The 25,309-nt window shown below is 34.5% G+C and overlaps 1 protein-coding gene across 1 annotated transcript; it reads left to right on the top strand.

Annotated features, from left to right (window-relative positions):
- The first annotated feature begins 1,231 nt into the window (after positions 1-1,231).
- On the top strand, positions 1,232-25,309 carry LOC101887728 (scoloptoxin SSD14). The gene is made up of 6 exons (XM_005179467.4): positions 1,232-1,540; positions 22,714-22,872; positions 23,061-23,275; positions 23,350-23,743; positions 23,806-24,484; positions 24,554-25,309. Exons 1-6 carry the CDS (start codon positions 1,536-1,538, stop codon positions 24,842-24,844), a joined length of 1,743 nt encoding a protein of 580 aa, XP_005179524.1. The 5' UTR covers positions 1,232-1,535; the 3' UTR covers positions 24,845-25,309.

The following is a 25,309-nucleotide window of genomic DNA, read 5'->3' on the forward strand; positions in this document are numbered from 1 at the left end:
TTTCATATTTTTTTATCGCATGCGATTTTTTCAAATTGACTTATAATATTGAAGTATTTGTTTTGTAATATTTTTTCACTTTACAACACAGGTTAGGGATATTATTTATATACAGATTGCAATTATCGTTCGATCCTCACGAAATTTTTCACAAAGGTAGGGTTAGGCTCAGAAGGGCTTAGCCTATTGTTTTCAAAGATGTCCGCAATATATTTAGGGGTTGAAATTGGCCAGCAACTCAAAATGTTCCTGATTTTGCAGCCGTTATAAAGGTCCCAAATATAAACCTAAGGACACGAAATCTCGCATGAAGTTAGAGCTTAGGACAGCGGAAAGAATGGACCACTACTTTTGTGTAAAAAATTACCAACATTACTTACAGGCGATATACAATAGGCGAACTTCTGGCTTTTTTATGCTGATTTCGTTGACGTATAAGCCAAATATCGTAGACAAGCAAATCATATAGATGAGTCTAAATTTGGAGAAACAGAGGGGCCTCTTGCTTCTGGAGATGATCGCAAAATATTTAGGGGTTTAAATGAATCAAAAACAGAAAAAATTTTCCTGATCACACAATTGAAGCCAATCAACACGCCTGAGAAGATAGGTAAGCACAGGGAAGAATTCTGGCATTTTGGATGGCCATTGGAATACATTTAGCCGTAAAATGGACCACAAAAACTAACTGCACGACGGAGTGCATAAATATTGAGAAAATGTCCCTGGTCAAAGTGCTAAGGGCAGTGCTCCGTGACATAATTTCAAAAGCGAAATTTTCCAAAATGGATTTGGACATGAGGGGACTTCTAACATATTGTAGTGTTGTAGGGTATCACATATATATTATTAAAAAACTTAACAAAAATCCATAAAATAAATAACGATTCATCTCAATAAAAAAAAATATAAAATTCAGTTAGTAATAAAAAAATTAAATTACGTAAAAATAAACAATGAAAAATAAATTTGTACCCAATATGGAAAAATTCCGACCAAAATCCGCCCAAACCACAAAATTTATCTTTTTTCCGCCCAAATTTGGACGGAAACGCCCAAATCGGCAACACTGTGTGCGAGCACCGTAATATCGTAAATTTAATAACGTAAACAAAAATAAATCCATAGTCACAACTACAACAGCAACGTAATCAAATGAAACAAAACAAGACGAAAAAAGAACACAGAATACGATATGGAAAACAATAAAAGGTTGTTGTTGAGTCGTCCAACGAATTGAGTTTGAACTTGAGAGTAGTGGAGTGAACATAACGGCTAAACCAACCGATCATTCGAACGTTTGTAAATGCACCACATTCAGTCAGTCCGCCAACGAGTTCAACGAGTGACGGGTTGAGTGTTCGGACACTTCGACGGAGAAAAATCGATCGATTATTTTTTTCTTTCTGCCACTTGGCCAAAACGAAGTGTGTGCGTTTGTGGTGTGTTGCGTTTAATTGAAATTTTGGATTTGCGGTCGTGTAAATACATTTGTGTAAATATATTAGGAGAAGCAACAAAACAAACTTGTAAATATGAAGTAAGTGAAATTTAGTGGGGAAAGTGTAATGGAAATTTAAAGTGTAGAGTTTGAAAAGAACAAAAACAGAGAACTGAGAAAGTCTCCAAAACAAATTATTTATCTATTTTACACTTGTATGCAAATTAGTAATAAACATTCTATCCCGATCCGTTTCAAATCTCTGAATAGTTGAATAAAAACGAACGATGCCTTCAAATACAAAAAAAAAAAAAAAAAACAATTACAAACGGAGAAAAATTGAATACCCATCCATGTACAATGATTTGTTATTAAAAATGTTTATTTATGTCATTAACTCAAAACTCTATGTGATTAGGCCAACGTTAACGCCATTGGCTATAATCGCCATTCAATGACTATGACAATAATTGTTTTCTGTTGTGCTGTGTGTTGTAGTTTTTTTATTTATTTTTTTTTTTTTTTTGCAAAAATACTCAATAGAGTTCTTCCCCTTGACATTCCGCAAAGTTTTTTTTCGAAATACTCTATTATTGTAGTACCGGGTTTTTATTGATTATGGAAATTTTTGTTGTTGTTGCAATAAATAGCAATTGGAAAAAACATTAAAAGTTTGGGTTTTTACACCGGTAAAAGAAACTCTACGGTGAGTTGAATGAGAAAAATTATCAGATTGTTCTCAGTTGGTTTTTTTTTAATACAAATCTTAAACGTAAATATCAGAGACTGTAAGGGGTTAGCGTGGGACACAAAAATTCACAAGGAGTAGATTATTGGATCGGCGTTTGAAAGTTTACATCGGGAGGTAAACATAAATGAGCAGTTCCGCCTATTTCTACATTTTTGAAAATATTAAAGTCAAGATTCTTTGGAATCAGTGCATTTCGGCACGTGCATAGGCGTTTTGAAAGTTTACATCGGGAGAATAAAAAAATGAGCAATTCCGCCCATTTCTACAGTTTTTATACCCTCCACCATGGGTAGGAGGGTATATTAACTTTGTCATTCCGTTTGTAACACCTCTAAATATTCGTCGTAGACCCCATAAAGTATATATATTCATAATCAGCATAAAATTCTAAGACGATTTAGCGATGTCCGTCTGTCTGTCTGTCTGTCCGTCTGTCTGTCTGTCCGTCTGTCTGTCTGTTGAAATCACGATAGAGCCCACATTATTTGACGTAGACCTTTGAAATTTGGCACAAGTGTTTGTATTGTCCCTAGGATGGTTGGTATTGAAAATGAGATATATCGGTCCACGTTCTGGTATAGTCCCTATATAACGGTACCTCCCGATATTCGGTATTTTGATGATTTATGCCACATTTTTTCACGGATTTGTTTGAAAATTGGTATTTGTAGGTCACAACGGGTCCCTGAGCGTGTGGCAAAACATTACATGTATAGGTCCACGTTCTGGTATAGTCCCCATATAACGGTACCTCCCGATATTCGGTATTTTGATGATGTATGCCACATTTTTTCACTGATTTGTGTAAAAGTTGGTATTTGTGGGTCATAATGGGTCCTAGTTCGTGTGGCGAAACATTGTAATTATAGGTGCACGTGTTGGTGTAGCCCCTATATAACGGTACCTCCCGATATTCGGCATTTTAATGTTTTTTGCCACATTTCTTCTAATGTTCTTTTACCCTAGGGTGGAGGGTATTAAAAGTTTGGCCCGGCCGAACTTAATGTTTTTTTACTTGTTAATATTAAAGTGTTTACATTCCTTGGAATCAGTGCATTTTAGGTAGATATCGTCTTTGCCAAAAATACCGAAAATTCGGGAAATGTTTTTTTTTTAACAAATGGATCCTGAATCGAGTCATTAAAGGTATCTTTTGTGTCCATTTTTTTCATAAAAACGCTTAAGAACTACATTAAGATCGGATCAAAATTGCTCGTCATAAAATTGTACTATAAGTAAAAGAATACAACAAACTTCAAATCTATCACAAGATCGACTCCAAATGTCCTCAAACGGATTTGGTCCAAACAGACCTTGGCCGAATATATATAGGGGAAGCAAGTCCCCCCTCTTTAAAAACATTGAAAATATTCAGATTGAGATTCCTCGGAATCCATGCAATTTAGGTTTAAAGTGGGAAATTTTGCAGATAAAAATACAAGGAATATTTTGGTTGAAAATTTGACCATCAAGTGCGTTAACAAAGATGTATTTTTGGTCCTTTTTTAAAATAGGGTAAAAACTTCCTTTAAACGGGATTGTAGTAAGTCCAAATATTTTACAAAATTATTTGTCATATGGTTCTGTTTTAGGCCCTAGAAGACGTCAAGAATCTAAATCTTAGCTGAATGACAGGAATTCATACATCTTAAAACACATTTTAGGGTTAATGTTGTATTTTTTGTGAATTTTTGCACAAATCTCCAACAAAACATTTTTTTAAAATTCTGCATCAAATTTATGTTAAGAAGGAAAAAACAATTTGCATCAATGTTCCCCAAAAAAAAACAAAAATTGTCTCTACATTTTTCAAACATTTTTCTCGGATCCTTTTGGAGTTGAAACCAGAAAAGAACTTAAAATTTCGTCTAAGGCGCAGGATGTCAAAAGAAGAATTATTCTACACAAAAATTCACTATAAATCTCAAAATAAACGAAATATCTATTTACAGTCGTTTTCATAAAAATTAAATTCTTGGTTTTTTATACCCTCAGCCAGCCGTTTAGGACATTTGGAGTCGATCTTGCGATGTTCGTCCGTCCGTCTGTCTGGCTTTTACGCACGATACCTCTCGAAGGGTGTATCCGATTTAATCCAAACTTGGTACATCGTAATATTATTGTCAAACTTAGATGGAGTTTGAGGATGGGTAATATTGGTCCACTCCTTCTTGTACCAACCCCACAAAAGGTCGAAATTTTCAAAAAATATTTTTCTTGCACAGAAAGAGGAAGTATAATCTGATTTTGCTCCAAAATTTGAATATCCTTGAAGTTTATAAAACGCGAAATTAACATCCGATTCCATTCAGACTTGGTACATCTCAATATTTCCATCGCCACAAGATCTGTTATAAAGATAGGACGGATCGGACCATTTCCTCTGGAAACTCTCCTAAATAGGGTTCAAATTTTGAAAAAGAAAACGCTCAAAGAAAGCGAAATAAGCATTCCATGAAAATATACAGGGTAAGATAAACTGCAACAAAGTCAAACGCCACAATTTTTACATTTTTTTTTTAATTTTATTGAATGAAAGCAAAAAATGTCGAAATAACATTAAATTTTAGAACTAGTTTAGATTTGTTCGAATTGGTCACCTTTGGCACGAATTATGACCTTCAAACTGCCAATGAAGCGCTTGCTTGAGGTGATCCACACTTTGGTATTGTTTAATGCCAACCTTGCTTTCCAAAATACTCCAGACACAATAGTCCAACGGATTGGTATACGGAGATTTTGGTCGCCATTGTGCGCTGGAAATGAAGCGAGGAACCTCATTTTGTAACAACTCTTGGGTGGTAAGTGTAATGGTGCTGAGTCCTGTTGGAATGTCCAAGGTCTGCGGCCAAAATGTTTGCGTGCACCCAATGCTTTAATACACCCTCCAGAATATTTTCGCCACAATATTCGGCATTTATTCTAATGTCACCGTCGATTAATACGAGCGGAGAGCGACCATCGGCTGTTATGGCGGCTGACAACATTACCATGGCCGGCGCTTTAGTTCTGGTGGCCAACCGAAGGTGCAAATTTTCAGCTGAACTCTTTGGCAAATAAACACGTTCATTTTGTTTTTTTACAAACTGCTAGACAACGAATGTTTTCTCATCGAAGAAAACCAAATTCGGCAGTTCACCACTTTCGGCTAAGCGAAGCAACACTTTAGCTCCTTTAAGTCTATTTTCTTTCTGATGCCGTGTAAGTTCTTGCACTTTTTGGAATTTCAATGGCTTTGCCATTTTTCAATATTTGACGAATGGTCTTTTGAGTCTATTTTCTTTCCGTTGCGGTGTAAGTTCTTGCATTTTTTACAATTTCAATGGCTTTCCCCGAGCTCATTTTCCAATATTCCCCGAATGGAATATTGCAATGTGTTCAGCTCACGAGCCATTTTTCGGTCACTGCGAAGCGGGTTTCGATCAAGTCGCTTCTTTACTTCTCGAACCATTTCTGCTGATATTGCTGTTTCTTCCGTCCACTTCCTTGACGTCGGGCTACGCTACCAGTATCGCGGTAACGAGCGATGGTAAGAGACACAAACGATTTATCACATTAAACTGCTGGAATGCTCTAATGATAGCCACTTATGGTTTTCCAGCCAAATATAAAAAAATCACACTATCACGCTTGAATTAAATCACGAATATTTTTTTTCTGGAAAATAACAGCAGTCTGAAGTTGGTTGCAGTTTTTTTAATCTTTAAAATTTCCTAAAATTGATATCTCATATAAAGTAAAGGAAGTAACCAATATAGTCCAAACCTGGCACGTCGCAATATTTATATCATATTTATATAGATCCAATACGAAATAGACAATATTGGCCCATTTTTTCGGAACCTACTTTATAGAGGGTCAACAAATTGAAAAAGCATAGCAAAAGTCAACATATATTTAAATAATCGAACATTGGCTGAAGGTATACATATGTCGGCAAAACCGACTAATACTTTTTTATGTTCTTTTTTTTTTCAAGTAGACACAAGTGTAATAATCCCACTACCTCCGTATTTTTATTGCATTATTATTACTTTTTTTGTTTTGCTTACATTCATATTTTTCTAAAATTATTGTAGTTCTAGCTGCTTGAGAATTTCACTTCCCCATTCAATTAACATAAAATTTCCATAATTAGATTTGATTTGTTGGTAAAATGAATGTAATATTTCAATTAATTTATGAATATAGCCGATAAAAAGATGTTTGTGGCTTATTCAAGCAACTACAAGTTGTAAATTATTGTCATAGGTAATGTTTATTAATGACGATTTATAGTAATGATTAATAAAATGTACAATAGAGTAGATACTTTAAGAAAACATTTACATTGCGGATTATGATCTAACAGTGGACAATATATTAATTAACAGTGGAAATATTCTTTTTTACTTTTTTAACTTCCTGGGAATTCTTTATTACATGAGAAGAAACAGGGAACTTTTTTTTCCTAATTTGACTATTATTATTTTAATGTGTCATTCAATTCAAGTCGATTCGATTATCCAACTTTTTTGTCATACCTTTAATTTGCTCATATCATCTAATACACCAATTTTATAATTACGGTTTCAAATATGAATTGGTAAATATCTTCACCTGATTCACTTATTAATCTTTATAATAAAATCAAAAAATAAAATAAATAAAAATGAAACCTCATCACTCCACCCTATTACACACGTATTAAATACAAAAACACTGTGAATGCACTCTAAATAAAAGTAAAAAAATTGTCTCTCGTTTTCTTTTATTGGAGTAATTACGACACATAGAAAATAAAATTTTATTGTAACACACTGTCGTTCTGCCTTTTTTTTGTGATTTAATTTTTTAATTGTTTGCTTTATGCGATGTTTAACAAAAAATCCCAAAAAGAGAACAATATCTTCACAAAGATAACTAATGGAAGAAATTTCTACAAAATTCGTCAAATGTTTTGACGTTCGTAATATTGACATTACATTTTTGAAAAATAAAAAAAAAAAAACAAATAAAAGCCGAAAAGGTTTTATTTTTATTTGTAAAGAGCAAATATGGTTGGTGATGACGAATGTTATTTTAAATCGGATTGATTGGAGAAGGCAACAAAGAAGTTGTTCGACAGGATAGCAGCCTGTTTGGGTTATTTAGTACTATAAAGGAATTAATCTCGATTTTTTGGATACTTTTTGAAGGACTTTTAAGGATACTATCGTGAATTTTAAAGAATATTTTGGAGAACTATCGGTTACATAATAGTGGGTTAAAATATTAAAGGACTATCAAATATACCATAATATATATTTTTTGAAGGACTGAAGGACATAAGCTTTAATTTAATAACATACCTTATAATAGAGATTTTAAAGAATATAATCGTGGAATTAAAAAAATATTTTCAAAACAATAAAGGATAAGTGTGTAGGTTAAAAAAATAAAATATTTTATTTATTGAAAAGAAGAAATTAATATCATGCATTAAAGGGTATAATCAAGGGTTTTTAATTTCTTTGAGAGTCTAAAGGATATTTTCGTGGATTTTTGAAAATATTTTTTGATGGACTAACAACGATATATTCTCTGCTTTTTATAAATTTTTTTATGAAGGATGTAATTGACGACTTTTAAGAACATTTTTAGAAGGACTCTCAAGTTCATAATCGAGATTAAGATTATTTGTAAAGGAATACCAAGGATATAATCGACAAATTTAATATTTTTTTTATATTATTTATTATTTTCAATATTTTTTATTCATTTTCGAACATTTTAAAGAAATTTGTTTGAAGGACAATATAAGTACAATATCACGGGACTTCGAAGAGTATTTACGATATAAAAATTTATTTTGAAAAACATTTTCCTGTATAAAGGACTTTCATAAAATACATTTTGAAGCAACATAAATAATATACTCATGGATTTTTAAGAATATATTTGAAGAACCATCGGTAATATAATCGTGGAATAAGGATATTTCTGAGGGCTATAAAGGAAATAATCGTCTATATTTGAGAATATTTTTTATAAATATCAGGATAATAATCCTGGATTTTTATGTCCTTCCCCATGGAAAGAACATTTTTGAGGGCTGTTCGGCATTTTGATTTTTTTGTCCCCAATCTCTTAACGTAATACTTTGAGATTCTTAATGGTTTACCATCCGAATATCGGTGCATGTATTCAGGGAACAAATTGAATCGTTTAAAATTTACATTTTGAAGTTATTTATGGGTACTCGACCCGTTGGCAGAAAAATTAGTACATGGGCCCACTATTTTATATACCTTGTATAAAAAGGTAGCTGCCGATATTCGGATTTTTTTATCATTTGAAATTTCATATTTAAGATTCGTAATGGGTACCAACTCCTCTATATCGGTCCAGAATATCATATAGCCTCTATATTTTATTTTAGTGAAGTTTATAACCGAAACTTTAATAATTTGGAATTTAAAATTCACACTTGGTCCTCGAGTTTGTATAGCCTCCACATGAAGATGCCTCCCGCTTCCATATATTTTAGATTTCCAATATTTGTCATTTTAAAAATTTTAGGTGATGTTTATTGGTCGGGGTATTATGTCTTTGTGCATTTGTTGGAGAAGAAAGCGAGATAGACCCATAGTTCCCTTTGATAGTCTGCATAGAATCACATTTTGAGTTGATTTATGTATGCCCGTCCGTCTGTCGATGTATTTTTGTAAACAAAGTACAGGTCGCATTTATTGCCCGATCGAAATGATATTTTGTTTGGCCCAAGGAGGAATCATATTGAAATTGCAGATAATCGGTCAAAATTTAGATATAGCTCCCATACATATCTTCGTCCGATTTGATTTTTATTTCGAACTAAATGTGTAATATTAGGCCAAATTGGATTAAATTTGGCACGTATGACCAGATTGAGCCTAGAAATAAGTATGTCAAATTTTGGTTGAAATCGGCATATAAGTAGATATAGCTATACTTCTGATATAATTGTTCATCTAATTTGTTATTTTTGTCCTCCACAGCCGTAATATGCATTCCATAACAACAAAATTCGGGAATATATACCAAATGCAGCACAGATATACCTTTGCCGAATTTTATCGAGATCGTTTTAGATTTGAATATAGCTTCCATATATATCTTAGCTAGATTCCAGGTTTATTGTGCATCTTTCCATAGGCTTTAAATTATATCTGATTTAAAGCCATAATACGCATTTTTTTATTTGTTATGGGTAGCTCTACTAAATATATACATTGGTGTAGGGTATGATAATGTCGGTCACGTCCGACTTTGGGCCTTTCTTTAATGTTTTTCAATTAAATTACTTGAAATTTTCTTGTGGAAAATCATCTACACACTTCTGTATAGCTCCCATATGAAATATCCCCCGATATTTCCTGTTTTTCAAATGGAAGCGACAATACTTAATTATTTATTTTTTTTTAATTCGGAGTCTAATGTTCACACAGACTACCAACTCCCCTGGCAGAAATCGTTTATATAGGCTTACGTTTTCATAAAGATCGCCATATATTTGAGGGCTTTCAGATCTGTAATATTTGATTTTTTTAGTAATATTTCTGCCGATGCTATTTTTAGTGAAGATCTATTTATCTGACGGCACTTTCTCCACTTGCTCTCCACATTCCTCTAGGTTTAATGATTTACCGAAACCTACGTCGACTAGATCTACTCACCTTAATAATTAATGTAATCTAAAATATAAATACCAAAATTAACTTAAATCTATGTATTATTCATGACTTTCAAAATAGTTGTTTATGTGCGTTTTTGAATTTTGCGACGTATGTTTATTTTTCCTCTTGGATTTTTGAGTAAATTCGTTGCGGTGATTTGTTAACAATACCTAGATAGGCGTTCAAAACAGTCTATCAGTATGTTATGACACTTTATTGAAATCATGATGATTTGACCAAAAATCGAAATATAAATTTTATAAATTATGTATATGGATTCTATGGAATATTAGAGAAATAAGTTTTTAAAATTAAGTTTGAGTTCCCTTAAAAAAATTGGAATCGATAGACCGAAGTTCAATATATCTGATCAAAAGGCCTGAAATATTTTTGCAAAAAATAATTTGTTTCCATAAACGTTTACGTATTGCATAATTTAGGCCTTCTTCTTTAAACCAGCTGTGCAAGGCCAATAACACTTCACTTTTATTTAACGGCATGCCGGTGACGTTAGGTGTATTCCCAAACAGTCTTCGTCGTTAATTTCGATTTTATATTTTTATCACGTTTTCGAACAAACTTGCGAGCAAGAGCACCAATGTGAGTTATGACTTCAGAAAATGAATAAAAAATGTAGTTATTGTCTGAGAAGGAAACCCCCACAATTGAACCAAATGCAATCACTTACAAAATTGCAATATATGGAGCTTTCCTTAAATTTCCCCAAAATAATGATCCAACGTTAAATATATTTCGATTCAGAAACACAAAACCAGACCAAACCAAAGTTTTTATATTGAATAATACGTTTTATCAAAAGTTTCAGTGAAATTAATTATTTTTTTATTAATAATTAAATAATTTGTTTTTATACCCTCCACCATAGTATGGAGGGTATATCAAGTTTGTCATTCCGTTTGTAACACCTCGAAATACACATTTTAGACCCCACAAAGTATATATATATATTCTTGATCAGCATAAAATTCTATGTCGATTTAGCGATGTCCGTCCGTCTATCCGTCTGTGGAAATCACTCCAGCTTCCGAACGAATTGAAGTAGATTGATAAAATTTTGTTCAAATGTATGTTATGTTTGCAGGACTTTTGGTATTGAAAATGGGCCATGTAGGTCCACGTTTTGGTATAGCCCCCAAATATGTGTATCTCCCGATACTCGGAATTTTGATGATTTTAACGACATTATTTACCGTGTTTCAAATTTGGTATTTGAAGTTCGTTACGGATACTACAGCCTAAGACAGAAAATTGTCTGTGCAGGTCTACCTCTTCGTAAAGCCCTCATATACTGATACCTCCCGATATTCGGTATTTTAATGATTTTAGGGACATTTTTCAACAGAATTGTTTCAAATTTGATATTTGAAGTTCGTAATGGACAGAAAAATTGCTGAGCAGGTACACGTTTTCGTATAGCCCCCATATAACGGTACCTCACGATATTCGGTATTTTGATTTTATCGACATTATATCCGATTTATTTTAAGTTTCGCATTTGAATATTGTAATGGCTTATGACAAATGTCACCTACGCAGGTTCATGTTGTCGTATAGACCCTAATATAATAGCTACATTCGGTATTTTTAAGATTTTAACAGAAGTTTTAACGGATTTTATTGTTTTTGAGGATTGCCAAATTCGGCCGAACTTTCAGCTTTTTAACTTGTTTTAACTCATATGCTATCACACGATTTTGAGCAGTGCTGAATTTATGTCGTTTATTTTTTAAGGTCTTTCTTTACACCAGATCTGCGTTAGTAAAAAAAATTGGACTATTCAACATTTCGACCTGTTGTGGGAAAGGTACCAGAAGACGTAGTCCGATATATCCCATCTTCACATTTTATATTGTGTTTATAAAAATATTGGAATGCCGAAAGTTAAAATAATCGGATGTTAGTTCCGCTTTTTATGAGCTTCATGGTTATACAACATTTTGACCGTGGGTGAGGTACCAGAAGTAGTGGATCGATATCTATGATCTTCACTTCAGACCTCGTGTTAGTGGAAATACGACGATGTGTGAAATTTTAGGACAATCGGATGCTTGTTTCGTATTTCCGTGAGTGTTATAATTATTCAAAATTTTGACCCGTTGTGGGGGAGGTACCAAAAGGAGAGGTCCCATATATATTCCATCTTCACACCTGATCTTGTGTTGACAGAAATATTGGGATGTGCCGAGTTTGAAAATAATCGGAGGCTCTTTTCGCATTTTATGATCTTCATGGGTATTCAAAATTTTTACCCGTTGTGGGGGAGATACCAGAAGTTGTGCACCGATATATCCTATCTTCGCATCAGTTCTTTTTAGTACAAAAACTGCGTTCTGTCAAATTTGAAGACAATAGGACCCCTTAATGGGCGAGGTACTTGATGGAGTGGGCCGATAGCTCTAATAAAAATATTGGAAAAATCCTTTCTCTTTCTATGAGAGGTACTAGAAGGAGTGGACCGATGATGACCATCTCCAAACTCGATCTAAGTTTGACAATAATATTAGAATGTACCATCACAATGGCCGGCGCTTGAGTTCTGGTGGCCAACCGAAGGTGCACATTTTATGCTGACCTCCTTGGCAAGTAAACACGATCATTTTGTTTGTTTACAAACTGCTGGATAACGAATGTTTTCTCATCGCAGAAAACAAAGGCGGCAGTTCAATAATTTCGGCCAAGCGAGGCAAGTCTTTAGCTCTTTTGGGTCTATTTTCTTTCCGTAAGCGGTGTAAGTTTTTGCACTTTTTGGAATTTCAAAGGCTTTATCCCGAGCTCATTTTATTTGCCGAATGGAATATTGCGATATGTTCAGCTCACGAGCCATTTTTCGGCCACTGCGATGCGGGTTTCGATCAAGTCGCTTCTTTACTTTTCAAACCATTTCTGCTGATTTGCTGTCTTCTTCCGACCACATTCACCACCTTGACGTCGGGCTACGCTACCAGTATCACGGTACGAGATATAAAAGATTAGTCTCAAGAGATGACTTGCAGCAAGAATTTACAACAATTGTTATAAATTGTAATGTAACCCGGCAGACCTAATTAATATTGCGAATAATTTTCATGTCTCTCGCCACGTGGAACATTTAAAATCACTTAAACGTTGATAAATAACTTTTCGACTATGGAATAATCCTGACGTTCGCCCATCATTTATCAATGTCAAAGGGTTTTGTATTAGGAAATTAGGATTGGCCTACAATAACATTTGTTCACTCAATTAATTATTAAAATTTATTGATTATTAAATAGCTGGAGATCGAAGCTATTAAATTTGACATGAGACTGCCAATTTTTATGCGATTTTTTGTAAATACCAGAAATTTCGTGAACACGTCTTATTAAAAGCTTAATTAATTATATTTAAAACGGTAATGATTTCATGAATATTTTGAGTTATAAACGGGGACTTTTTGAGAATTTTTCAAAGCAGTAAAAAAAAACAAAAATCGTGAATATTAAAAATTCAAGGAACAACAGAACTGTTTTTTAATTTTTTAAGAATATTTTTCAAGGACTTTTTTGTTTGTTGAGATCACCTTCTATCGCGTGAATTATATTTTTCGTTAATTTTTAAAAATATTTTACGAGTTTCAGAAGAGCGGTTTTGTCGATTTTATAAGAATATTCTTTCCAAATCGATCTGGATCTTGTGATTTATAATATGTAATAAAGGATAAGAACTAGAATCGTTCACAAAGTTTAGTAAAATTTTGGTTTTTATGAGAATATTTTTTAATGATCGAGATCGAGAATGTCGAACATTGTCATTTAAAAAAATCAAGTTCATAGGAATTATTTTCAAAGAACTGGCTTTACTAAAAGCATTGATATTTGAAGTATAGTTTTTCAAGATTTTTAAGAATTTTTTTTAAGGACCAACTGAAGTGCGAACCTGAACATTTCAAGATTTTTTTTTTAAGAACCAACACATCTAGAATCCAGGGCTCCATAAAATATTCTCACGATTATATTTAAATACATATTTTTGAGAAGATTTTAAAAAATGTTTTAGCAATTTATTAAATAATTTTATTTAAAATATTGAGTTATAATTTAAGTCCGAGCCATAGTTTTGAACAGTAAAAAAGCAATATATTCAAGAATCATCAGGGCAACAATCGGAGATTTGAAAAGAATGTGTTCAAGGGCTATATCTATCAGAAAATTGATTGAAAGGCCTATATAAAACACGACATTAAATGGACTATCAGAGCTATAACCGGATACAGAGGGTATATTTTAGTTGATAGGGTCAAAACGTGCATAATCGAAATAACAGTTTTAGAATCTAGGTTTTTTTGGATCAAATCAGTTTAAGGAGATTTGATTTGACGATAACTCTCGAAAGGAGTTTCCGATTTGGTCCAAACATAGTACATCGTATTATTTTAATTAAAAAACTTAGATCAAGTTCGGAGATGGTCAATATCGGTCTACTTCTTCTTTGTGGAAAAGGTACAAATGGTCAAAATGTTCAAAGAGGATAACCATGCTTAAAGAAAGGATCATCCAATTTTTCCAAACTTTCCAAATCATGGAATTTTTTTAGTTCTATGCCAGATTCAAAATGGACAATATCGGACACTACCCACTGCATCATGTAGCTACCCCACAAATGGTCAAAATATTAAATAATTATAACTCTTATAAAATGTGAAATAAGAGTCCGACTGTCTTTAAATTACACAAATTCTAACATTTTTACCAGCACAAAATCTAGTACGAAGATGGGCTATATCGGTCCAATCCTTTTTGTACCTCCCCCACAATAGGTCAACGTTTTTAATAGTCATGACGCTAATAAAACCCGAAATTGACATGCGATTCCTTTCAAAATCGAGATATACTAATGTTTATATCGATGCAAGATTGCAAGTTGTGAAGGTGGAATATATCGCACGACTCCTTGTGGTACATCCCGCACAAAGAGTCACAATTTTGAATACATATATCTCATAAAATACGAAGTAAACATCCGATTTCCTCAAAATTTCACACATCTTATCATTAAAAAAACCTAAGATCTGTTGTGAAAATTATGGATATCGGCCTGCCCCTCCTGGTACCTCCCTTACAAAGGGTCAAAAATTTGAACAACCAAGAAACTCATAAAATGGAAAATAAGAATCCTATTTTTTTAAAAATTCGGCACATCACAATATTTATATCAACACAAGATCTGGTGTGAAGATGGATTATAACGTCCCACTCCTTCTGACACCTTCCTCTCAAAGGGGTTCAAATTTTAAATATCCAAAACGCTCATAAAATTCGTAATAAACACCTAATTCATTCTAAACTTCTCTCATTCCAATATTTCTACTAACTCAATATCTGTTGAGAAGATAGTAGATATTGGCCCACTTCTTCTGGTACTTCCCCCACAACGGGTCGAAATTTTGAATAACCATAAAGCTTATAAAACGCTAAACAACCATCGGATTCCTTTCAAATTCGTCATATTTCAATATTTATACCAACACAAGATCTGGTGCGAAAATGGGTTACAGCGGTCCACGCCTTCTGGTTTTATTCTGAACTTTACTCATCCCCATATTTTTATTAAGGCAAGATGTGGTGTGAAGGTGACATATATATCGGCCCAATTCTTCTGATATTTTCTCCATCAAAGTTTGAATAAACCTAACGCTCATAATTTACAAAAAAGTCATCTGATTCTCTTTAAATTCAAGATATGGTATCAATGTTTCTATTAACCAGAAATCAACTGTAAATAGGGAATATGTCGGTCCACTTTTTCTGGTACCTTCCCTAATCTGCCACATTGTAATATATATATCAGACTTATGTCAGATACGAAATTTTCAATATTGGCCCATACCTTCGGAACCTCCCCCATATAGGGTCAACAGTTTGAATAATCTAACGCAATTCAAAGTATATTTTAATAAAGACTCATAGGGCGAAGATATACATCTGTCGGCAAAACCGAATGAGATTTTTTAAAAATATTTTAACCTGTGAATTCTTTTAACTGTTTCTCAACTTCTTTTAGAGCCACTGCCGTGTTTTTTAGTCATTTCTATAGGAGCTGTAATTGAATATATTTTTCTCTAAGTTTTGGAGTTATTAAACCTTCGAACCTACATCTTTTTCAATCGATCTAATAAAATCTAATTTAATTCAATTTTCCAAATACTTTGTAATATTACATCAAAAAATTAATTGAGTTTGCCCCCCGTGCATCCTGCCAATTTCAAATACTCATTTCATTTCAATGATAATTCATGACAATATTGGTCTAATTAACAACAAACAAATATTTAGTTCTATTCAGTTGATAAGCTGGGAGAAGGGTAAATGACTCGGTGTCGTATATTTTAGTGCGCTCTTCCTCAACGTCAAAAACAACAGCTCTTATCATTTTTTGTTATATTTTTTCACAGCATTAAAAAAATAATTGTCTCGTTGTGTTTTTTTTTATTAGAAAATTGACAACATAAACATTTTGAAGTGTCTGTAGGAATTCAACGTGTCTTATTAATTATGACTATTAAGTTACGTATTATTACCACAAATATTCGAGGTGTCAGGTAAGAACGAAAGAAAAGTGATTTGTCAATAAATATATTGGGGACAATTAATTATAGAGGTTGATGGTATAACTAACAAGGGCTTGTGGTTGTAGAGGAGGAAATTGATGCGAAACCTGAGGCGATGGTAGTTTTTTGCTTTTTTTTTAAATAAGAAACTAATGGGGAATTTAGTGTGGAAGGTGGCAAGCTGCTTTAGTTCAAAGATTTATTTATTTCAAATTTTTTTTTTTTATTTTTTCAAATTGTTTCAAGCTGAAGAATAACTATTATTAATTAAAAATACAATAATTTGTATTTTAACTCTGTACAAATTCCATTATAGCAGTTTTATTTAATGAAGATGATTAATATAATATTATGGCGAATCGTAAACCTTCCTAAAATTAACTTTTATGCTTAATTGCATGTCTGGAGATAAACGAATGATGCACGTACCGTAATAAAATTCATGAAATTCACAACAACATGTATTTATTACTATCCACATACCGGGGATTTTTTTTCTCGGTAGAGAATGAAGCATGACTTATACAACATAATTGGGGACAGAATTAAAAAAAAATAAAAATAATGAACAGCATTTAATTTATTCTAAATTATTTTAAAAATATCAATTTTGGAAATCTTCATTAAAATTTACTCCATGAATAGCCCCTAACTGTAAAAAGTTTGAACGGAGTATGAATGGTAAAAAAGATCTGGAGACTAATCTTGTGATCGTGGTCAACACCTCAGAAGCAAATATTGAAAATATTATTGAGGAACAAAATCAGATTAGAAATCTACTGAAATGTTTGGTCGCTGCGATCCTCTGTTAAAAAATCTATATCTATAAAAGAGGAAAATGTCTGTACGTTTGTTTGTAATTTATAGATTCCAAAACTGCTAAACAGACTTTCCTGAAATTCCTAAACTACAACATCGCCTGAAAGTAACATAGGCTATAACATTTTTTATTAAATTCCACTGGGAACTGGAGATATAGGATCAGAATCGAAATCAGAAAATTTTGTTTTTGAATGCACATATTCATTGGTCGGTTATATATACAGACCCCTTCCTTGAAATGTGTGAAATGGGTGAGATGAAAAAACTACAACCAACTTCAGACTGCTATCATATCAAAGCCACTCTTCCGACAGCTGTTAAAATTTTTCCAGTGACAGCTCATTATATTGTTTACAAGCGCACAAAAGCATTGTGGTGAGAATTTTCTAGGAAAAAAGTTATTCGTAATGGAATTAAAGCGTGATAGTGTGATTTCTTTATATTTGGCTGGAAAACCACAAGTGGCTGTAGTTAGGGCACTCCAGCATTTAAATGTGAATAAATCTTTTGTGTCTCGTACCATCGCTCGTTACCGTGATACTGATACTGGTAGCGTAGCCGGACGTCAAGGAAGTGCACGGAAGAAAACAGCAACATCAGCAGAAATGATTCGAAAAGTAAAGAATCGACTTGATGGAAACCCGCGTCGCAGTGGCCGAAAAAATGGCTCGTGAGCTGAATATATCGCAATAATCTATTCTGCAAAAATTGAAAAAATAGCTCGGGGTAAATCCATTGAAATTCCAAAGAGTGCAAGAACTTACACCGCAACAGAAGGAAAATAAACTCAAAAGATCTAAAGAGTTGCTTCGCTTGGCCGAAAGTGGTGAACTGCCGAATTTTGTTTTCTCCGATGACAAAACATTCGTTGTCCAGCAGTTTGTAAACAAAGAAAAGGATCGGGTTTACTTGCCAAGGAGGTCAGCTGAAAATGCTCACTTTCGGTTGGCCACCAGAACTCAAGCGCCGGCCATGGTGATGATGTGGGCAGCCATTACGGTCGATGGTCGCTCTCTGTTCGTATTAATCGACCGTTGAATCAGAATAAATGCCGAATATTATCGCGAAAATATTCTGAAGGGTGTATTGAAGCTTTGGACATGCAAACATTTTTGCTGCAGACCTTGGACATTCCAAAAGAGCTCAGCACCATCGCATTAAGCACGCGTCCTCCAAGAATGGTTACAAAATGAGGTTACTCGCTTCATTTCCAGCGCACAATGGGCCCCAAAATCTCCGGATACCAATCCGTTGGAATATTGTGTCTGGGGTATTTTGGAAAGCAAGATTGGCACTAAAAAATACCAAAGTGTCGATCACCTCAAGCAAGCGCTTCCTCCTGATTCGAAGAAGGAAAAATGATTCAACAAAATTTCCACTTTCTATTTCAAGAGACTCTTCAAAAGGGAAAAGTATTTGAAAAACCCAACATCTACCAGTTGCCCACTACCTACGTCACTACTGTTTACATTCTAACAAATTATTATCTTGGCAAGTACAGCGTTTTAAATTCACCGACTATCGCAAGCCATAAATTATATTTGCTAAAATACAAGTGCATTTTTAAGTCAAATGGCAAGGAAATTATTGGCTGATTTATGATATTTACTGTTATTGTTTAAAAATTCCGGTTTTAACCAGCTTGGAATGAAGGTTTACACCGTGATATAGTTCTATGACAATCGTTTTTATTAAATTAAACTTTACAGATAAGGTAAATTTTTTTTTCAAGAAATGGGTATTAATTGAAGGGAGAGAAAGTAATAAGTGGAGAGGATTTTAGTTATCCAAAAAAAAAAAAAAAAAAAACGCCCATAAGCTGCGATCATTGGTATCATATTTATGGTGGTTTCTAAAAAAATATAATATAAATGATCACCAAAAATAGAAATTTTCTTTAAATACTACCCCGAATCCTTGTAGTTTTTCATTTATTTATTAATAAATCTATTATCAATATTTCCTTTCTTACCTCCCCAAAGAGATATACAACTCTCTCCAGCCATAAAATCAAAGTTCACATAACTCGCGTCCCATAAAAAAATAAGAAAGCGCAAAAAAACTATTAAATAAAGATTAACAAGAATGTTCGTTGAAGCCTTTTAATTCTTATCTGATATGGGCACGCGATTATTTGTTTATAGTATTCTCTCTATCGGGTATCAGAAGTGATTTACGACGATTAACGGCGGAGGGGTGCGCACGGTACGGAACGTCATAATAATTATTATTATCAGATAAGCAAAATGGAAAATAGCACTAGAGGGCAATGATAAAGAAAATCTTGATATAAAATTGCAAAGTAATGAATGGCAGATTTATAAAAGTAAATTTTAGTGTGAAATTCCAAAAAAAATATTCTCAGATAGGGGCTTAATATTTATGACCCATCGAAGTGTAAACATCACTATTCAAGCTTTGTTATGTTATTAATCCTTAAAGATAGACACTTTGTGGCTCTGTTGGATCTTCCACAATTATTTTAGAAAACGTCTACATTCTACTGCTTTTAAAAATTAATTTGTTTAGAAATTCGCGGTTAATTACTAAATCATAAAATCCACTACTCTTTTGTTCTACGCTTTGTGGCTCTGTTGGCTGATAAAACCTTATTCTTTGTTGGTCCTTAAAAATGCACGCTTTTGCCTCAGTGGGCCCATAAAACTATATTCTTTAAAAAAATACGCCCTTTGGATCCTTGTAGATCATTGGAAAAATAAAAAAAAAAAAAACAAATAAAAAAGGACCAAGGTTCGGCAGGCCCAAACTTTTAGTACCCATCATTTAGAAAGAAATTGAAAATATTAAAAAAAAAATGTAATAATACCGTCAATAAAAGCAATAGGCTGTAGTACCGATTCATAACTTCAGATACGAAATTTAAAACAATTCCGGTGAATAATGTCGCTAATATCATCAAAATACCGAATATCAGGAGGTATCGTTTTATAGTGGCTTTAAGAAGACGTGGAACTGCATTCGTATTATTTTTATCATAGGCTGTAGTATCGTTTACGAAGCATGAAATTTGAAACAATTCCGGTCTATAATGTCTTCATAATCATAAAAATACCAAATATTCTGCTGTACCGTCATATAGGGACTATATGAAGACGTAAGCCTGCATAAGTATTTTTTTTTTTTTTTTTTTGGTCATAGGTTGTAGTACTTATTAAGAAATTCAAATGCGAAATTTGAAACAATTCCGGTGAAAAATGTCGCTTTTATCGCCAAAATACCGAATATTAGGTGATTCCGTTATATGGGGGCTATACGAATCCTATTTCGAATGATACTGCTGTTCGACGCCTTGGCACCCTCAGTCAACAAAGCTACAAGTGCGAAACTAAACTCCACCTCAAAAAAAAAGTACTATAAGATCGGACTTAGATAGTGATACAGGATCGTCTGCTGGACGGGAGGCCTATAAGGGAAACAATGGTCGGACTTTAGACCTTGTTAACGATAGCATTAAAAGAAAGCAGAAAGTAATCAGCCAGATCATTGCATATATGGGACCATTAATGCTGAGTCAGAACAGCATCCCTGTAGACTTTTAGGAAAGATCCTTGACTGATGAGGACGAGGACATGGATACCATGGTAATTGAGGCCTCGACCTTTGATCAGGGTTTGATTACCTGAAAAGTTTACCTGAAAAGTCCTAGTGGATCAGATAGCAATCCGTCGGTTAATACTGACAAACCCACACTCGCCAGGCTATAGAGGTAGAAGTAGGACAGAGCGGCTTCGCCATTGATAAAATGAAATGAAATGCCACTGAGCTCTCCCGATACCAAGAACGCCAAATCCAAGGAGATGAGAGATAAAATATCGGCGAGCAGTAAAATACTCACGGATAAGGAGCTGCAGCTTATTAGGACGAACCTCAAGTTCAAGAGGATGCATCCCATGCAGAACAGTGTCAAAAACAGTCGAGGCCTCAAAAAAGGCGACGACTGTGGGAATCCTCCTGTTTAGTTCAGAGGGGCTCCGCCGATGGGGGTAAAATGCGTCGAGCAGTAGATCGTACGGGGGAAATATAAAAAGAAATAAAACAAGAGTTTTTCTTAATATATACAACTATTTATTGCTAGTTTGGTAAGAGGTAACGTTATTACCTGCGGCAACAATATGCCTTTCTACGCACAACGATATGTGCTTTGCAAACGATATTGCGGGTGTTGTCTGTCCGAATGACAGCGAAATACTACCTGGTAAAACAAGTGACAACTAATTACTCGTTAAAATGCACAAGGTTGCAATAAACCGTAGCGCGTACATTTTAACGACTAATTAAGGACCAAATCAGGGGTCAATAAAAACCAACTTTAATGCAATTTAATGAAAATTCAGTTTGAAATTAAACACCTCCTTTGAAAAAGGCCTCTGATGTGCCAGAGCCGGAGGTACTACCCTCCAAAGCACTGAAAAGGCTGCGAGGAAGAAGATGAAATTGAAGCCTGATAAACTCTCGAAACCCGCAAGTTCATCAATCTGCCCAACGAAGGGCTCCGAATGACATTAGAATAACAGTCATTTATCCCGCTGACCCCAATGGAGTAATCAGGGAGCATCATTGGCTGCTTATCGATTGGAAGATCCGGTATATCTACTTTTCGGATGAGGTCGAATAGCGGAATGCACTGATTGGTCGAGTTTCTATAGGGGAGCCAGGATCATTACCTGCAAAAATTAACAATAGGTAGATTTTCCAATTTCCGCAGTTTATAGCCTTGAATCCCTTTTGGGAAGTCAGCAAGTCGTCGCCGTGCTAGAATGCTGCAAATTTGTATGTGTTCTTTACTAAGAACAGCGGGATGGTTTTTAATGTGGTTCAAAATGTTGACCCCTTTGCACTGACGAAAATATTGAGATGTGCAAAGATTTCACAAAATCGAATGATCCTTTCTCTCCTTTCTCTTTTTTTTCTTTGAAATTTTGACCTTTTGTTGAGGAGGCACTAGAAGGAGTGGACCGATTTTACCCATCTCCGAAATCGATCTAAGTTTAACAATAATATTACGATGTACAAAGTTTGGACCAAATCGGATACTTCCTTCGAGAGTTTTCGTGCGCACCAGCCAACTAGACAGACGGACGGACCGAAACTCCTAGATCAAATTCATATGTCCTGCAACGCATATGGTCCAAAGACCATCGTATCAAATGATATGTACCCTCTGAAGCCATATGGTTGAGGGTATAATAAATATTTGCGAAAAATTCCGATTCTGAACAGATATTTTGAAACAATTTTTTTGGAGATCCAGGTTTGGAAGATTTCATAGAATGATTATTTTATTGTAAAACGCTTTCCACTTAGTATGACGTTTTATGGTGGAGGGCATAAAACCTGCAGTCAGTCGGGCTATTGTTTTTATTGAACCATTCTTATATTTTATATTAAATATTTTTCTTTTTTATCTTTACAGAATTGTTATAAATAAAAAATTCGCCATATGGGCGACCCTTGCCGCCCTCGTGGTATTGGCATTGGTTTTGGGTCTGGTATTTGGCCTAAAGGGAAGCAATGATACACTTATCGTCGGAGCCGTGGTTTCCAATGGCAGAGGATGTGCCGAAATTGGAAGGTAAGTATTTTTTTCAAGGGAACAATTTTCATTCCTAAATCTGTGAGAGAAAAGAAAATTGGAGAAGAAGGGAGGGTAATAAAAAACTTTCCTTCCCCTATTTTAAGAAATCAGTTTCTCTTTAAAGCATTTTCATTTCTTTCTACATTTTTTCACACATTTTCTCACCGTCCGTTTTTATTTTGCAGTCAAATGCTAACTGATGGCGGCACCGCCGTTGATGCAGCCATTGCCACCTTGTTGTGTGAAGGTGTCATCTTGACTCACAGCATGGGCATTGGTGGTGGTTTTGTTGCAACGATTTACAAGAAATCTACACGTAAAATGGAAACACTTATTGCCCGTGAATCGGCACCGGCTGCAGCCACTAAAGATATGTTTGTTGGACAATCCTCGGTAACAGGTGAGTGTGAAAGATTTTCAGCCAAGATCCAAATCAAAAACTAATCCAACCTTTTATTTATTTTCACTCACTAGGTGCCTTGGCTGGTGCGGTGCCAGGTGAAATTCTTGGCTATTGGGAAATGCATAAACGTTATGGTCGCCTGCCATGGAATGTTCTCTTTCAGCCCACCATTAAACTGTGTCGCGAAGGTCATTGGGTCTCGAAGTACTTGGCAGCTGCTTTGGCATCCAAAGAACAACAAATACGCAACGAACCTTCTATGGCGGAAATTTTCGTTAAAGAAGACGGCACCCTATACAAGGAAGGTGATTACCTTAAACGTTTGGCCTTGGGCGATACATTGGAGAGAATCGCTAAGAATGGTGCTGGTGAATTGTATGATGATGGCGAAACTGCAAGAATGTTTGTTGAGGACATACAGGCAATGGGTGGCATTATCACCTTGGACGATTTAAGGAATTACAAGTGGGTGAAATTGTGTTCTCTATATCGGCAAAATTTTATTACAATTATTTAATTTTTAACAGGGTCAAATGGGAGGACACCCACCATGTGGTGGCCAATGTGACAGGTGGCTATAAACTATATACCACACCCCTGCCGTCCAGCGGTGCCTTGTTGGCATTCATTTTGAATGTCATGAGTGATTTGTATACCGAAGATCGTCCCGTTTACTGGCAACGTGTCATTGAAACCTACAAACATGCCTATGGCCATCGCAGCAACTTGGGTGACATGGACAATGATCCGGAAATGCATGACATTATCAGTGAGACTTTTGAGAAAATGATTAGTCAAGATTTTGCCGATGAGATACGTCAACTGATATTCGATGACAAGACCTTTAATGATACTTCGTATTATGGTGCCAATTTCACGGTGGAAGAGGATCATGGTACTGCCAATATGGCTGTATTGGCGGCAAATGGTGATGCCATTACCGTCACCAGTACGGTGAATAATTATTTTGGTTCCAAAGTACGTTCAACACGTACTGGTATTATTTTGAACGATGAAATGGATGATTTCTCGACGCCTGGTCTCATTAATTCCTTTGGTGTCCCTGCATCCCCAGCCAATTACATTAAGCCCGGCAAGCGGCCAATGTCTTCCATGTGCCCCGCAATTATTCTCGATCATGATGGAAATGTAAGACTTTTGGTGGGGGCAGCAGGTGGCACCAAAATCACAACTTCGGTGGCACAAGTAAGAACTTCCTTTTTTGTAATCCTGGGAAACATCTGTTTTTAATATTTTTTTTCTGATTTCCCCCAGACAATTATGAAATATTTAATATTCAACGAAACCCTGAATGAGGCAGTTAACGATGGCCGTTTACACCATCAATTGGCTCCCATGAGAATTGACGCCGAATCTGAAGTACCCGTTGAGATTCGTAATTATCTAAACAAGGTGGGCCATTCCATGCAAGTTTCTCCAGAAGGCAGTGGTTTTGCTGCCTTGACAGCAATTGGTGTGCGCACCGGAGTACCTGAACCCTATTTCGATCGTCGTCGTGTTGGCAGCACAGCCACCATACAGGCTAAGAATAAAATGCAACATTGAGGGGCATGAATCCCCCCCAAACCACAACGCCGTTTTAAGTAGTATGGCCAGTCCAAACAAATATGGTATTAAATTGTTGGTATTTAATTTACTATGAACGTGTATTTGTATATTAATATAAATACATAGCTATATATTTTCTCTGTAAATATATTATATATAGGAGATATAATTGTCTGCATGTAATTCATTGATATGTTTTGTAATTTTTGTATCAATAATTGGTTGTGATTATTTGTGTGCTGTTCTTAGGCACACCACATGAGTCAGGGATTAGTAGTAAATTTTAAGAATTATTTCTAGAATATTTATGTGAATATTTTTTTGTTTGTTCTTCTTACTATAACTGATTTTATATTTTTTAAAAAAACCACAAAACAAAGCACTTTTATGTACGTGTTGAATACTGAATTTAATTAATAAACTATAGTTAAGAAAATAAACTTATTTTGAAATATTCAATAA

Source organism: Musca domestica, unplaced genomic scaffold (assembly GCF_030504385.1).
Source record: "Musca domestica strain aabys unplaced genomic scaffold, Musca_domestica.polishedcontigs.V.1.1 2, whole genome shotgun sequence".
Classification (NCBI taxonomy): domain Eukaryota; kingdom Metazoa; phylum Arthropoda; class Insecta; order Diptera; family Muscidae; genus Musca; species Musca domestica.